The 16,374-nt window shown below is 39.5% G+C and overlaps 1 protein-coding gene across 1 annotated transcript in view; it reads left to right on the top strand.

The window, feature by feature from the left end:
• Nucleotides 1-3,973, top strand: part of IL1RAP (interleukin 1 receptor accessory protein) — a 134,828-nt gene extending 130,855 nt beyond the window's left edge. Inside the window, 2 exon segments of the mRNA XM_020964737.2 lie at nt 1,692-1,861; nt 1,864-3,973. Coding sequence (XP_020820396.1) covers nt 1,692-1,861; nt 1,864-2,412 — 719 coding nt within the window. The 3' untranslated portion in view covers nt 2,413-3,973.
• The last annotated feature ends 12,401 nt before the right edge of the window (nt 3,974-16,374 follow it).

The following is a 16,374-nucleotide window of genomic DNA, read 5'->3' as shown; positions in this document are numbered from 1 at the left end:
ATGGATTGGAGAGATGTTACAAAAAGAAAACTGACAAGCCTTGGCAACAGATTGCAAACAGGTAGAGGGTAAGAGAGTTGAGTCGAGGATGACACTGATGTTGTGAGCCTTAATTGCTAGTCCATCTATACTAGAGGAGATAAGGGAAGTAGGAAGGAAAAAAAATAGATTTTTGGAGGTAAGAGGAATTTTAGGCTGCTTTTGTAGGACATTAAAAAAAATGCTTATTGAGCTATTATCCACCCACCCCCGCCCCCATTATGGTTAGAGCCAGCCAACAGGTCTTTTGCTGAGTATGCATCTCTTTAGCTGTCCTTAATGATTCATGATCATTCCATTAATTGGAGAGAATTAATTTGATAAGCCACCTACCTCTATTAAATCCCTGTCAGCTTCCTTGTGATCCAATTACGTGTAACTCATCAGCCTTCATTTATGGGCATATAAAGTACGGGCCTGAGGTCATCCTTTAACTGATAACAATGAAAACGCTGCGTCGGTATCCAAGGGACATTTGTCAGTATGCTTTTTAAAGGGCTCCACATTTTTCTTTACACCCTTAGAAGGGATGGCTTTCCTAGGAAAAGGATAGTGTGTTTTTGAAGCACTGAGCTAGCAGGGTCCACTCCAAAGTAAGTATTTGTACTTGACATTTATATGGCTCTCTACAGCTCACGGAATGCTGTAAGAGCATTATCTCACTTGACGACAGCGGCATCTCTGAGAGGCGGGCACTGTGGGTATGGTTATTATCCTCAGAGAGGCCGATGAAGCTACATTCAGATGCCTCATTGCAGGTGAGGCATCTGAGGCTGAGAGGCAGTAAATGACGAGCCTACGGCCACCCAGCTAGAAAGTATCAGAGGCCAGCTTTAGTCCCAGGATTGCCCTGACTCCATGCCCTGCACTAATCCACTGCAGAATATGACCTTTTCTGAAATGGCATTTAGTATCCTCTCTCTTCCTGGACTGCTCCATTTTCTTTTCCCAAATTCAACAGAGAAAATGTCTGAGTTGAGACCCAGTCTGTAGAGTTTGACTTGTAATCCCATAGCCTCAATTATTGATGAAAAGATATTTTCCAGATAGATGGGGGCTAAATTGGCACTTGTGACCTGTCCTTAGGATGCATGGCATATTTATTGGGCTTTCTCTACCTGCATATGTTAATGGAAAGATATGGATATATTACATACCTACATACACACATATACATGTAAATACAAATATACATACATATATACCTATATACTATGTGTACACATACACACACACACATATATGTGTATATACATTTACACATACATATACCTGTAAGAGCAACAGTTATAAAATATAGGCAAATATCTATATTTCATATAGGTATCAAATGTATGTATATATGTACACTCTATTGCTTTTACATTCACTCCATTTCACTTATCCTCCACTCTTCTCAACGGGACTTTCCCTTGTAACATAAAATAGAAAAGAATGACAGAAGACAAAAACATATGTAAGCCAAACAAGCAACACGCCAACTATCTTTGCCAGTATAAGCCAAATTTCATAATCTTAGTCCTTTATCTCTGTAAAGAAAGGAGCTGTATTTTCTTGACTCTTATCCAAAGCCAGATTTTGGCCTTGTAGTGGGTCTTCATCCTTTTGCTAGTCTGTTATCCTTCTCTCTCTTTTCTACTTTTCTCATCTAGACACCGTGGAAGCTGTTTTCGACTTCATTCAGAGAAGCCGGAGGATGATTGTGGTCCTTAGCCCTGATTACCTGACAGAGAAGAGCATCAGTTTGCTGGAGTTTAAACTGGGGGTGCTATGCCAGAACTCCATCGCCACCCAGCTGGTGGTGGTGGAGTACCGGCCCTTAGAGAGCACCCACACCCTAGCATCCTGCAGTTGAAGGACTCTGTCTCCTTTGTGAGCTGGGAGGGTGAGAGGTCCAAACGTTCGGGGTCCCGATTCTGGAAGGCCTTGCGCTTGGCTTTACCTTTGAGGAGCCTGAGCTCGGGCTCAGGCTGGAATGAGAGTTGCTCCTCCCAGTCAGATATCAGCCTTGACCATGTCCAGAGAAGGAGGGGCCGTTTGAAAGTGCCACCAGAGCTCCTGGGTTCAAGGAGAGCGGCAGGGACAGCTCCAGCCCCCACAGGGGTGGCAGCCAAACAAGGCAAGGCCTCAGGGGCCTGTCGGTGTTGTGTGACCTACTGCAAAGGGGAGAAGCCACTCAGGAACAAGAATCGAGCAGAGGCCCCCACCCAGACGCAATGGGAGACTCACCTTTGCAAACCTGTTCCCCAGCAGGTGGGAACTCATTGGGTTCAAAATGGTAACAGACTGAATACGACAGCTCCCCAGATCTCAGCCCTCGCCATTCATCATTTCACAGATCTATCCAATAACAACGACTTCTATGTCCTCTGATCCCAAAGTGCCCTGGGTGCAGCTTTCCCTATTTGCCCCATTTCTTCGATGAACCAGTGGGAAAAGTGAACACTTGGAACCACAGAGTGGGCCAGTCAATGGTGTCTTTATTGCTACAACTTCTCATTTGTTCCTAACTGACAAAAGGCCTGAGGGGTCTGGATTCATTCCCAACGACCTGAGAAGACCTTATAGATCTTCGGCTGGCATAAGAGGCTTGTTCTGAGTATAGCACTTTAGATTCTAACCTACCACTCACAACCTGAAGCCTGAGAGAAGAATTTTGATTACTTTTTGGTGCGCCCTTTCTAAAGACTCCATGCTACAGAGTGGTCAGGTACATTTGGGCTGTGAAACATTCAGGGTGGGTCTGCCTTGGAAGTGTACTCAAGGGAGACAATGGTGCCTGGTAGAAACTATTCTATTCCAAATTGTCATTGAAATAGAGGGGGAGAATGCAAAACAGAAAAAAACAAACAACCGACCTGGCAGCTCCTGGTCCATTCTGCTCCCCCCTCCCTCAAAGCCCCAGAAGCTGAAGATACACTAGAGCAAAGTAAAATATTTCCTCCTTTTACATAGTCATGTGCCCTGGACTAGTCAATGATTGTGTTAATAATGTTCAATTTTTACGGCCTTTAACTGGTCCTAAACGTATGACCTCACTCTTTCCTTCCCATATGGAGCTGTTTAAAATTTATACCAGAATTCATTTCCTTCTCTTCGGGGACTGTTGGAATTCGAGTCTTTTAGTAAGTCCTGACCCAGTTCAGGACTCAGAAGAGTGGAACAATCTTATTTAAGCACCAACACTTTGTACGTTAAGAAGTTCAGGAACAGACCAGTGCTGGACAAAGCAAAAAATGGAAAAAAAGAGATAGAATTGACCTGAAGGACCTTCAAATTTAGAACCCGGACATTGAAAGCGGCAGATTCAACATAATTCTGGAAAGAACTTGTGACTTTTCCAAAGATAGCCCAGCCTGCCCAAATTTCTGTAATGTAAGAATTCCACATATTCCAAAGTGCCTTTTCCCACAATCCGCTTGGTTTTGAATAGCTGGATTCTTAGGCATAACATAGTATGTCTCTGGGTTCAGAGATTCTCACCTGGGAAATTGATGACAGTCTTTCCTGAATATTGTGCTATGAAGAATTATGGCTGGAGATCCCTAAAAGTGTGTACTCAACTGAAGAGAATGAATTTTTGCTGTTACAATGTTTAAAAATGTAAAATATGTTTTGAAAACTTGCAGATGATGAGTTTTGTTCTTCATATAAAACCTGATTTGCTTGAAAGCAGAAGGGCAGGTAGGCAGGAGATCACAGGTGACAGGACTATAGGAATTCGGTGTGAGTTCTGTACCTGTGCGAATGACTCACAGACAGTGGAAGAGCTTTAAACTTCCTGTCAGCCTGGGAGTGCCGTGAGTTTGCACACATGCCTAAATTTGAGTCAAAGCCTGGGAGACTCATTCAGGAAGGTAATTTACTTACAGAAGTCGTAGACATAAGAATTCAACAATAGCATGCATTTATTAAGTACCTACTGTACTCCAGGTAGTGTGTTAGAGGCTATGAAAGCAAAACAAAGCCAAACGAGAACAAGCAGAACTAAACAAACAAACAAGCAAAAAACCTCTGCCCTCAGTCAGCTGACCTTCTATTGGGACACACAGCATGTACACAAGTAAGGAAATACAAAAGAATTTGAAGGAGTAGCACTATCAGCAGGGAGAACCAGAACAGGTCTGTATAGAAGGTGCCTCCTGAAGGAGGCTAGGGAATCCCTGAGACAAAAGGGAGGAACAAGAGCATTCCAAGTGTGGCAACCCTCTGGGAAAAGACCCAGAGCTAGGAATGGAACCCCACATGCCCACTTCATAGGAAAAGCACTGGGATTAAAAGGTGGTTTATGTCAGGCACTAGCGGCTTGGTGGAATAGGCAACACTATTCCAAACATGAAAAGACAGATGATGAGAAGAAAGATAGGTTCCACCTCACTCTGTATTGCTCCAGAATACCATTGTGTGTGGAAATGTTAAACTGGTTATTCCAGGTCCTGACAGAACAATTTCCCTGGATCAAAATGTAGCCATTTTTATGCTTGTGCAAGCACGCAAATATTATAAATTATAATACCTATCTCCTTGCCAGTCCAAACAGCTGCCATATGAGAGACAATTGCAGAGATAGTGAGACAGATGGGAGAGAGAGGGGGAGAGAGAGAGAGAGAGAGAAAGAAGAAAGGAAGGAAGAAAGAAAGAAAGAAAGAAAGAAAGAAAGAAAGAAGAAAGAAAGAAAGAAAGAAAGAGTAACTAACTTCCTGTTGGATAATTGGAATATGGAAGGAAATCACCTCCCCTCCTTATGTTCACATGCCTACCGTTAGAATTCAGCTTTGTACCTTTCTTCTGTACTAGTGACTTATATAGTAAGCACTCCATAAATGCTTCTTAATTAACACGTGAACTAGACAGACCTGTCACATTCAACTTGGGCTCCCTGATAACAGCCAAGCAGTCAATTGCAACTTTTATTTCTCCTCTCTCTTTTTTTATTACAAATTGTCCTTTTCAAATAACTGCATGATCCGCTTTTGTAATACTTTTAACATCTTAATCGTATTATCTCATTTAATTCTTCTAATTGCCATGTAAAGTTGGCATCCCAGATATTAGTATCCCTATTTTACAGATGCAAAAATAAACCCTGAAGCTTAAAGGTATACTGAAACCTTAAAGGGGTTCATGGGTGGGTTTTGAGCTTGGAGCAGACACCATCATATAATAGAGCGATTAAAACAATATTGTTGTATTCAAAGTCAGGATTCCAATAACAGTGTGACCTTAAGATTTCTTAAACTCTCTGGGCCTCAGTTTCCTCATCTGTAAATGATTAAGTCTCAGCTAGTTGTCCATAATGATCTCTTCTGAATTTAAATCTATAACCAGAGGTCTATCTTGACTCTGCTGCTTTCATTTCCTTTTTCAAGAATCTACAATCACGGCACCCTCTGTTAGGAGACTGAATCAGGAGATAAAGGATCATATATGAGGAAAACATAGCTGGTTATTGTGGCAAGATAGTAGCGATTGAATAAAGTTTGCCAATAACACCCGAGACAATTAGAAGTGTAGGAAGAGGTCAGAGTATGAAAGACTCTTAATGACAAGTAGTGAATTTTATATTTGATCTTCGACACAATGCTAAGTCTCATGAGGGCGAAGTGACACACCCGCTGTCAGGTAGCAGGCAGGATTTCACCCCAGTTTTCTCCTCATTCCTTGTGCTGTGCTCTTTTCATTACACTTCTACGGTTCAAGGGAAACATTCATCACTTTCCTGTTTTGTCATGTTGGCCACTCTGATAGGTGTGATGTGGCACCTCACAGTTGTTTTGATTTGTATTTCTTTATTCAGTAGTGATTTAGAGCATTTTTTCATATAATTATAGATGGTTTTAATTTCTTCATCTGAGAACTGCCTGTTCATATCCTCTGACCATTTATCAATTGTGGAATGACTTGTATTCTTATAAATTTGACTCAGTTCTCTATATATTTTAGATATTCGGACTTTATTAGAGACATTTGCCATAAAAATTGTTTCCCAGCATTCTGCTTCCCTTCTAATCTTGGCTGCATTGGCTTTGTTTATGCAATATTTTTTTCAATTTAATGTAACCAAAGTCATACTTTTTGCATTTCATAATGAAACAAACATTTATTGAGTGCTTACTATGCTTTAGGCCCTGCGCTATCCATTTTAAGATTATTTTCTCATTTCATCTTCACAAAAGACATAGGAGGTAGGTGTTATTATTATCACCATTTTATATTTGATGAAGGTGAGATAAAGTGACTTGTCTTACATAACACATTTAGTGTCTAAGACTGGATTGAGAGTTGTGCCTTTCTTTTTTATTTAACTTTGAATTTATCAACAATCACTTCCATATGCTTTTGAGTTTAAATTTTTTCTCCACCTTCCTCCCCACCCCACCCCCAAGAAAATATACAATCCCACATATACTATACATTTAAATTCCTATTAAAGATATTTTCACATTAGTGAAGCTGTAAGTACAAATTCTCACTAGTGTTTTCATTTTGACCACTGCCTTCCTCAGTCCCTCCTCCCTTTCCCTTTTCTTCCCCTTTAGCCTTATTGCTTCTTCCCTCCCTTGTATTCCCCCCTCCCTTTTCTTTCCCCTTTTCCCTCCTACTGCCTATAGGGCAAGTTAGATTTCTATACCTAACTGATTATGTATTCCCTTCTTGAACCAAATCTGATGAGAATAAGGTTCAAACAATGCTCACCCCCTCCCTTCTTTCCCTCTGCTGTAATAGGATTTTCTGTCTTTTCCTGTAATGTAATTTACCTTTGTTGCCTCCTCCTTTCTCAGTACATTTTCTAAGATCACACTAATGAACTTACTTGGATCCACTTAACCCATTTGATTAGATTTTTTTTTATCATTACATCAAAGTCAACTAATATCCACCCAATTTATGTATACTCCTTACATGGTGTAATAACAATACAGTTCTCAAGAGATGCAAGTGTCATCTTCACTTGTCTGGATGCAAACAGTCCACCCTTATTAACAACATATTGTATCTTTATGTTCTATTTACCTTTTCATGTCTTTCTTGAGTCTGGTACTTGAAGATCAAATTTTTTGTTGAGCTCTGGTCTTTTTATCAGGAAGGCTTGGAAGTCCCCTATTTCATTGAATATCCATTTCCCCTCTTGAAAAATCATGCTCATTTTTGCAGGGTAGTTGATCCTTGGCTATAATCCAAACTCCTTTGCCCTATGGAATATCCACACCCTGCAGTCTTTTAATGTAGAAGCTGCAAGGTCCTGTGTAATCCTGACTGTGGTTCCATGATTTTAAATTTTTCTTTCTGGCTGCTTGCAGCACCTTCTCTTTCATCTGGTAATTTTGGAATTTTGCTATTATATTCCTTGGCATTGTCAATTTGGGATCTCTTTCAGGTGGTGAGTGTGTATTCTTTTCTGGTTCTACTTCAGGCAGTTTTCCTTTATGATTTCCTGAAAGATACAGTCCAGGCTCTTTTTTTCATCGTGATTTTCCAGGTAGTCCAATGACTTTTAAATTGTCTCTCCTGAATCAATTTTCCAGGTGGGTTGTTTTACCAACGAGGTATTTTATGTTTTCATCTATTTTTTTTTTTTTGTTTCTGTTTGACTGATTCTTGCTCTCTTATAGAGTCATTAGTTTCCATTTGTCCAATTCTAGTTTTTAACAGATTGTTTTCTTCTGTTAGTTTTTGTACTTCCTTCTCCAATTGGCCAATGTATATTTTTTAAGGGATTTGTTTTCTTCAGTGTACTTTTTTTCCACTTTGCCAATTGTGCTTTTTAGGGACTTGTTTTCTTCAGTGTACTTTTTTTTTCCCCAATTGGCCAATTGTATTTTTTAAGGACTCTTCTACTTCTCTCATTAGACTTTTAAAATCCTTCTTGAGCTCTTCTAAGAAGGCTTTTTGGGCTTCAGACCAGTTCATATTCCCTTTTGATGTTGCAGATGTGGGTTTGTTGACAATGTTGTCCTCTTCAGAATTTCTGTCTTGATCTTCACTCTTCTCATAATATGAATCTATGGTCTGTTTCTTTTTACTCATGGAGTTTCTGTATTCCCTGGCCTTTAAAGAGATTGAGCTCTCCTGCTGGGGAACACAGGGCGCTGACCCAAGCTTCTTCTGTTTTTGAGCCTAGGTCTTGGTCACTGGCTTTGTGTGCTGGGGCCTCTTATGTTGGCAGTTGGAGGCTGTAGGTTTGGCAGCTTACCTGTTGGGCTGGAATCAGCAAGGCTGGAACTTTCAGGCAGTTCTAGGTGGCCTGCTTTTCCTTTCCTTTAGCTTTCTTCAGCTCCTTTTAGGTGGATGGTGCAGGGTGTTTATCTGCCTGGGGCCCTTGCAGTGCTGCCCCTCTCATTTCTGCTAATGCCCTGGGAGATTCCACTGAGGCAGAGTGCTAAGGAGCCTGATGGTTCTATGAGCTGGTTTCCACCGGTCCCCCCCACCCTCACTGAGGTGCTTGGAGGTCCCGGTGTTGGTGTTTGCCTGCCGCACACCTGGGCTTCAGGATCTCCTCCTGGTTGACAGTTGGAGGCTGTAGGGTGTTGGCAGCTTACCCGGTTGGGGGAGGATCAGCAAGGCTGGGGCTTCAGGAAGACTCCAGGTTGCTTCCTTCCCCTTCTTTCAGAGGAGTGCGGCGGGGCGCTTATCTGGGGCGCTTGGTAGTGCCACTTAGTTGGTTTCTGCTGAGGCACCGGCAGACCCGTTTGCTGGGCTGCTGCCCTGCTCTTCCTCATCTTTCTTCTCGTTCAGCTGTTCCAGGTTTTTTTTTTTTTTCCCTCTGGGTGATATTTTCTGGGTTTTCAAAGGTTGGTGGGGGAGGGTGAGAGCGACTACCCTTTTACTCCACCGTCTCGGCTCCTGGAAGCGGAAGTCGAGTTGTGGCTTTCTGAATCCATGTCAGCACTCCATGCACTGAACTTCCCAGAAGCATCTGAACAGAACACAGAACAGAGGGTATTATTGGGTTTACGATCAAAGACCTGGGTTCGAATCCCATCTCTGCAATTTCCTAGCTATGTCATCTTAGTCAAGACTCTTCATTTCCTTTGGCTTCAGTTTCATTATCTGTGAAATGGAAGGAGGGTTCAGTGATTTCTGAGGTCCTTTCCAGCTCTCAGTTCATGATCCTCTCCTCCTGAATTCTAGTCTTTATCTACAGTTTTCCTTCAATATCTTACATATGCTGTTGCTTTCCAGGCAAATCAGGATATTTATCTTGCTTTCAGCAAGGTGTCTGTACTTTGGCGTGGGTGCTTCAGGCAGTGGCACAAAAATATGCTGAAGGTTAGACTTGCCCCATGGAGCCAGAGGCAGTTAAATCTGAGGAAACTTACATTTGGGGATTAAAAAGTCTCAGAAATTATTAAAACTAAGAAAGGTGACTAAGAAATCATTAACCACTACTAGCCCAGATGTTAACTTCCTCATCTGTATACAATTTGTGCAAGAAAAAAATACAGCTACATGGCACATTGGATAGACCACTATACCTGGAGTCACAAAGAGCTGATTCAGACATATATGACTGGCTACGCAAGTCAATTCAGCTCTGTTTGCCTCAGTCTCCTCATATATAAAATGGGCATAATAATAGCTCCTACCTCCCTGAGTCGTTGTAGGATAAAACAAGAAAATAACTATATAATACAATTATAATATTTATATTTTCAGTGGTTTCTGATTCTTCATAACTTCATTTGGAGTTTGAAAAGATATTGTAGTGTTTTGCTATTTCTTCCTCCAGCTCATTTTACAGATGAGGAAATATAGGCAAGTAGGGTTAAATGAGTTGCCTAAGGCCACACAACTAGGAAGTGTCTAAGGCCGGATCTAAACTCACAAAGATGACTGTTCCTGACTCCCAGTTGATCCCTCTATCCACTCTTCTACCTCACTGCCCATTTATAATATGAAGTGAAATAAATACAAAACATTTTTAAACACTAAAGCCCTATATAAATGCTATTGTTTTATTTTCTTAGATGAGGATACTCAATGGCAATAGAGAGGCTTTTGCCAGTACTATCCAACAGTGGACTACCCTTTTCACATTCCATGTTTAAGTGAAAGATGTACAGAAAATAATGAACTTATTGCTTATTGATTCTTAGAACACACACATCAGATTGATAGGACAGGATTGTGCCTTCAAACCTCTCCTTTAAAGAAATGTCTTCCCCTATATGCAGCAAAAAACATTCATAATGAATGAAAACAGTTTGATGCAACCACTTACAAGTGAAAAATTAAATGAAGCCAAATATCTATTGTCTATGAAATGTAATTAGAAAGACAACATATACTTCATCTCATCATTATATAGATTTTATACCATCACTGACTGTGTGGATAATGAGTTGCCTGTAATTAAACAGAAGAAAGTTACAGTCTCCTTCAATACCCCAAAATTCTCCCTGAAAGTTCCATCTTTTTAATAGTAATATTTTAATATCCTACAAGTCTTATATGAATGTTAGTCAGGGAACAGTACAGTTTTTAAAGATATAAAAAATTATCTCTTAAGACATTGGAGAGATACATTATAGACATAAGTAGTTTGAGACACATAAATAAAGTACAAAAATAAATCACATCATAAGTGAAATATGTAATGGAAAATAAAGATAGAATGAGCAAGTGATGAGAGTGAGCAATCACTGATGCACAGCCTACAAGCTCCATTTGTATGTTGATTTTGTTAATAAAAAAGAAAGGAATGCTTTTAGCACTGAGGGGGGACTCCCTCTGGCCAATTCGTGGCAGAGTGTGGATCATAGTTAAGCAGGCTGGCCAAGCTTAGATGAACAAAGATTTGCATGAGTGAAGGAATATCCAGAAAAATGAGATGATCTTGATTGGTATGGACAGTTTTGATAATATTTTCTGTCTCCACTTCATAACAACCCTAAGAGATATAGAGTGCATATATTATCCTCTGTGTACAGATAAAGAAACTGAGCCTCAGAGAGATAACTGGTTTGCCTAAGATTACATTCCTTCTCAGTGATAGATTTTGGACTTTTGGAAAGCTAGCTGGATGGCCAAGTCAGCACTCAGGGTATGGGATACTCATCAGGCAGTACCTTTAGGTAGAGAAGTCTGGACAAGCTTACTGAGTGAGTAAAAAAGCTTCCAGACATAGGATGAGAATGAATGTGTTATACCATTAAAGATAAAGGGCAGGCTGGGAGGATGTGTTCTGGGAAACTCCCAGAGGACTTCAACCACAGTAGTTGGGAGAAAGGGATATTTTGAAATTTGTTATCAATGCACAGGTCCAAAAATAAAGATTTCCCTAAAATAAGATGCTGTAAATATGCATGATTAGAATAACTCTCCTTCTAAAAAGAAGCAGAAGAAATCAGAGCATAATTGCTATCTTTTCCCCTTCAGGATATCCTACAATCATAGAAACTGAGAGTTGCAAACTCACTGTCCAACTGGCCTAACCCACTCAGAAGAAAAATGGCTGCCCTCAAACTTGACAAGTCATCCAGACTCTTGAAGACTTTCAGTGAAGGGGAATTGACTGCTCCTTGGGGTGGGTCATTCTACTTTGGGAAAATTCAAATGTTTAGGAATTTTTCTTTTTCCTAACATTTAGCCTAAACCTGCCTGTTCATAACCAACTCAGCTCAGATGATCACTCTAAGAAAAAGATGCTCACATTTCCTGCCAATGAGCCATTCACTGCCTCTGCCAGTCAGCCTTGGAAGAACCAAGGGCATTTAGAACCTAATCGTGAGTGTAATATTATCATTAGGAGGCATTACTTGAGACATTTTCCCCCAGGGCTAAATAAGAAATTTACACAAAACATCATTACTACTGCAATGACAGTGGATTCTTGAACTATTTATAGTGTTAGAAAGCCTCATCCCATTGATAACTCCACTAGCTCTGAAGCCTCATTCCATTGATATCTCCACTAGCTTTGAAAGCTGGGAGGCTCTTATTTTATTAAGCCATTGATTCTATTTCAATGCATTGAAGCCTCAATGATTTAGCTAAGAAAAACTATACCTGGGTCAAGGAAAAGCCTTATTTCCCGACCTCTTCTATACCTATGAGGCTCACTACACATAGAATATTGGACACTGCAGCATCCAAGAATGTGTGCTTGAGGTGGGCATGTGAAGTTCAAAAATGGCACTGTCCTTGCCCATAAGTACCTAATGTTCTCCTGAGGTGTTGAAAAGGAGCCATTGGAAATGCAACACAAGTAAGGCTAATTAAAGGTACCAAAAATGTGGATAAAGGGCCATAGGAAACTGAAGAAGATTTTGAGCTTGGGGGCTCAGTAAAGACTTCCTAGATGAGGGGCCACCTGAGCCTCGAAGGAAGAGGATTCACTATTTCTACCACTGAGTTAAAAAAATAATAATAATTTCATTTTCAAAGTACCCCTGATTTCTTTATCTGATCTTATGAGACCCATGAACTTGGATTTTGTTTCCTTTTTAATCTACATATTTTATTTATGCATGTAAATACATTATTCTCAGAAGGAGTCCACAGGCTTCGCTAGACTGATAGAGGAGTCCATGAAACAAACAAACAAAAAAATAAAGTTAAGAACTCTAGTGTAAAGGCTAATGACACACACAAGCTGAATTTTAGTCTCTGTGTGTGTAATATAGTTTTGCTTTGTTGTGTTATATTCCATTCTTTATAATGATATCTCTATCATTCATATCTATCTGCCCATTTATCTGTCCATCCTTCCATCTATCCATCTTTCTTTCCATCTAGTAGTCCATTTCTATCTTTCCATCTCTCTTTCAGTCTCTCAGTCTCATTCTCTCTCCATACACATATATACATAAGTACATGCATATATATGTATACATACATGCGTGTATGTATGTATATCTTGTTTGGTTAGGGGATTTCCTCAGTATAGACAGTTCTCAGTGAGGCGTGGTGTTTACCAAGGCAGAATTGCATCTAAATTGCATTTAAAGACTTAGAGAACTTTCTGGGGCACCAAGGATTAATCGGTAGTCGAAGGTAAAAACCAAACAAAATCCCTTTAAATGTCTAAAATGGGGTTTGAACCCAGAACTTGCTGACTCTTAGGACAAAATTTATCCACTCTGCCCTGTTACTTTTTTTTAATATTTCACTATATTGTACTTTTTTTTTGTTGTTTTTCAGTAATTCAGTCATGTCCAACTCTTCATAACCCTGTGTACCATAGCACACCACGCCCTTCTATACATTATTTCCCCAAGTCAGTCCAAGTTCATGTTTGTTGTTTCTGTGACATTGCCTGTCCATTTCATCTTCTGCCATCCCATTTCCTTTGGTCTTAAAATGTTTACAGCATTAGGGTCTTTCCCAAAGAGTGTAGTCACCTCATTATGTAGGCAAAGTATTTAAGCCTCAGCTTCAGTATTTGACCTTCCAGTGAATAGGCTGAGTTAATTTCTTTAAGTATTGACCTATTTCATCTTCTTGCCTCCAAGGGACTCTCAAAGTCTTCTGTAGTAGCACAATTTGAAAGTGTCAATTCTGCTGGGCTCAGGTTTCCTTATAGTCCAACTCTCACAGTCATGCATTGCTACTGGAAAAGCTTTCACTATATTGTGCTTTGTTGGCAAGGCAAGGTGACATATATGCCTTTTAGCATGCTGCCCAGATTTTGCCTGGCTTTCCTTCCAAAAAATAAATATGCAATTTTGTCATTTTTTTTAAAATTTCATGGCTACAGTCATCATGTACATTGATGTTTGAGCCCAAGAATATAAAATCTGACACTGCTTCCATCTCTTCTCTTTCTATTTGCCAAGAAATGATGAGACTAGTTGCCAAGATATGAGTATCCTTTTTTTTAATGTTAAGCCCCAAATTACACTCTCCTCTTTCACCCACATCAGGAGGCTTCTTAATTCTTCTTTACTTTCTAACGTCAGAGTGGTATCACCTGCACATATGAGATCACTGATATTTCTCCCAGCAACCTTAATTCTGACATTTGATTCATCCAGTGTGGAATTTCAGATGACGTACTACACAAATAATTTAAATAAATGAAGTGACAATGTACGACCTTGTCATACTCCTCCTTCAATCTTAAACCAATCAGTTTTTCCACATTCAGCTCCAACTAATGTTTTTTGGTCTTCATACAAGTTTCTCAAAAGGTGAGTGAGATGATCTAGTATTTTCATTTTTATTGAGGACTTGCCATATTTTGTTGAGATCCACACAAAGGCTTTAGTGTAGTCAATAAAGGAGAAGTACATGGTTTTATTTGTTGTTTTTTTCTGGAAGTTCCTTGCTTTTTCCATCATTCAATGAATGTTGGCAATTTGGACTGTAGTTCCTCTGCCTCTTTGAAAATCATCCTACTCTTCTAGCACTTCTCAGTTCATGGAATGCGGAAGTCTAGCTTGCAGAATTTTGAGAATGACCTTGATGGTGAGGTAAATTAGTGTAATTTCTTAGTAATTTAAACAGTTTTTGGCATTTCTCTTCTTCAGGATTGAGTCATAACTGATTTCTTCCAATTCAGTGGTAACTATTGAGTTTTCCAAATTTGGTGGTATAATGGGAGTGCAACACTTTACCAGCACCATCTCTTAGGATTGAAAACGCCTCAGCTGGAATTCCATCACCTCCACTAGCCCCATTGTTAGCAACACCTCCTAAGGCCTACTTCAATTCATGCTTCAGGATGTCTGGCTCTAGATCAGGAATGCAACCATTGTGGTTATCAATGACGTTAAGACTTTTCTTGCATAGATCTGTCTATTCTTGCCACGTCTTCTTAGTATTTTTCTCTCTTGTCATGGCCTTTCTGCGTGAAACATTTTCTTTATATCTCTAATATTTTGATAAGTTCCCTTGTCTTTCCCATTGTACTGTTGTTGTTGTTGTTTTTTCTTTTTGTTTCCATTGCTCATTTAAGAAAACCTTATCTTTCCTTGCTTGTCTCTGGAATCCTGCATTCGGTTGGCTATATCTTTCCTTTTTTTTAACCTTTCACTTTCCTTGTTTCCTCAGCTATTTATATTCATTAGACAGCAAGCTTGCTTTCTTCTTCTTTTTCTTTGGAATGCTTTGTTTTTTCTGCCTTCTGTACAATATTGTTGTGTTCATAGTTATTCAGATACTCTGTCTATCATGTCTAATCCCTTCAATCTATTCATAACTTCCACTTTATATTCATAAGTCATATTATTTACATTACACCTATATAGTCTGATTGTTTTCCCTGCTTTCTTCCATTTAAAATTAATTTTGTCATAAGAAGCTCATGATCTGAGCCCCAGACAGCTCCAGGTATTTAAAATGATTGTGGAGATCTTTTCCACTTCAGGTTGTAAAGTATATAATCAATCTGATTTTAATGTTTACCATGTATAGAGCTACCTTTTGGGTTGTTCAAAAGGAGCATTTGCTATAACCAGAGAGTTATCTTGACAAAACTATATTAGTCTCTGTCCTGCTTCATTTTGTATTCCAAGGCCAAAATTGACTGTTATCTCAATTCTCTTGATTTCCTACTTTAGCATTTAAATCCCCTATGATGAATGTGGCATCTTTTTCAGTGTTGTTTCTAAAAGATGTTGTAGGTCTTCATACACCTGAGCAACTTTGGCCTCTTAGGCATCAGTGATTGGAGAATAATGTTCTATTACTGTGATGCTTTGGATTAAAAAATATATCATTCTGTCATTTTTAGATTATATTGTACTTATAGTATGTCATACTCCATTTTATAATATTACATTAATTTACATTATATTATATTGTTGCATTATATTATGTGATCATGTTATATCTCTTGTTAAATCATTTTATAAATTAATCAAGAAGAATTTATTAAGTACCAACCATATGACAAGCATTGCTGTAGCCACTGGAGATAAAAGCACAAAGAGTGAAGTGATCCCTACCCAGAAGAAGCTCACAATCTAATGGAGGCATGACACATGCATAACAACTACTTGGGGAAGAAATGTAAAGAGAATAAACATAAATATATGCAAATAGTTGAATACAAAGTGGTAAGAGAGAGAGAGAGAGAGAGAGAGAGAGAGAGAGAGAGAGACAGAGAGAGACAGAGACAGAGACAGAAACAGAGACAGAGAGAGAGGATGGAAAGAGAGAGGGGAGAGAGGGGAAAGAGAGAGAGGGGGAGAGAGACAGAGACATAGAGAGAGAGAGGATGGAAACAAAGAGGAGAGAGAGGAGAAAGAGAGAGAGGGGGACAGAGACAGAGAGAGAGAGAGAGAAAGAAGTCTCTGTGATGCAAAGGTGAGGAGAGGGGTGGTGTACTGCAGACATGAGGAATGGCCAGTGCAAAGGCAAGTATGTACGTAAACAGTATTGCATCATTTT

Source organism: Phascolarctos cinereus, unplaced genomic scaffold, assembly GCF_003287225.1.
Source record: "Phascolarctos cinereus isolate Bilbo 61053 unplaced genomic scaffold, phaCin_HiC Scaffold_7;HRSCAF=346, whole genome shotgun sequence".
Taxonomy (NCBI): Eukaryota; Metazoa; Chordata; class Mammalia; order Diprotodontia; family Phascolarctidae; genus Phascolarctos; species Phascolarctos cinereus.
Note: the sequence above shows the minus strand (reverse complement) of the source record. Positions and strands in the feature narration are given on the sequence as shown.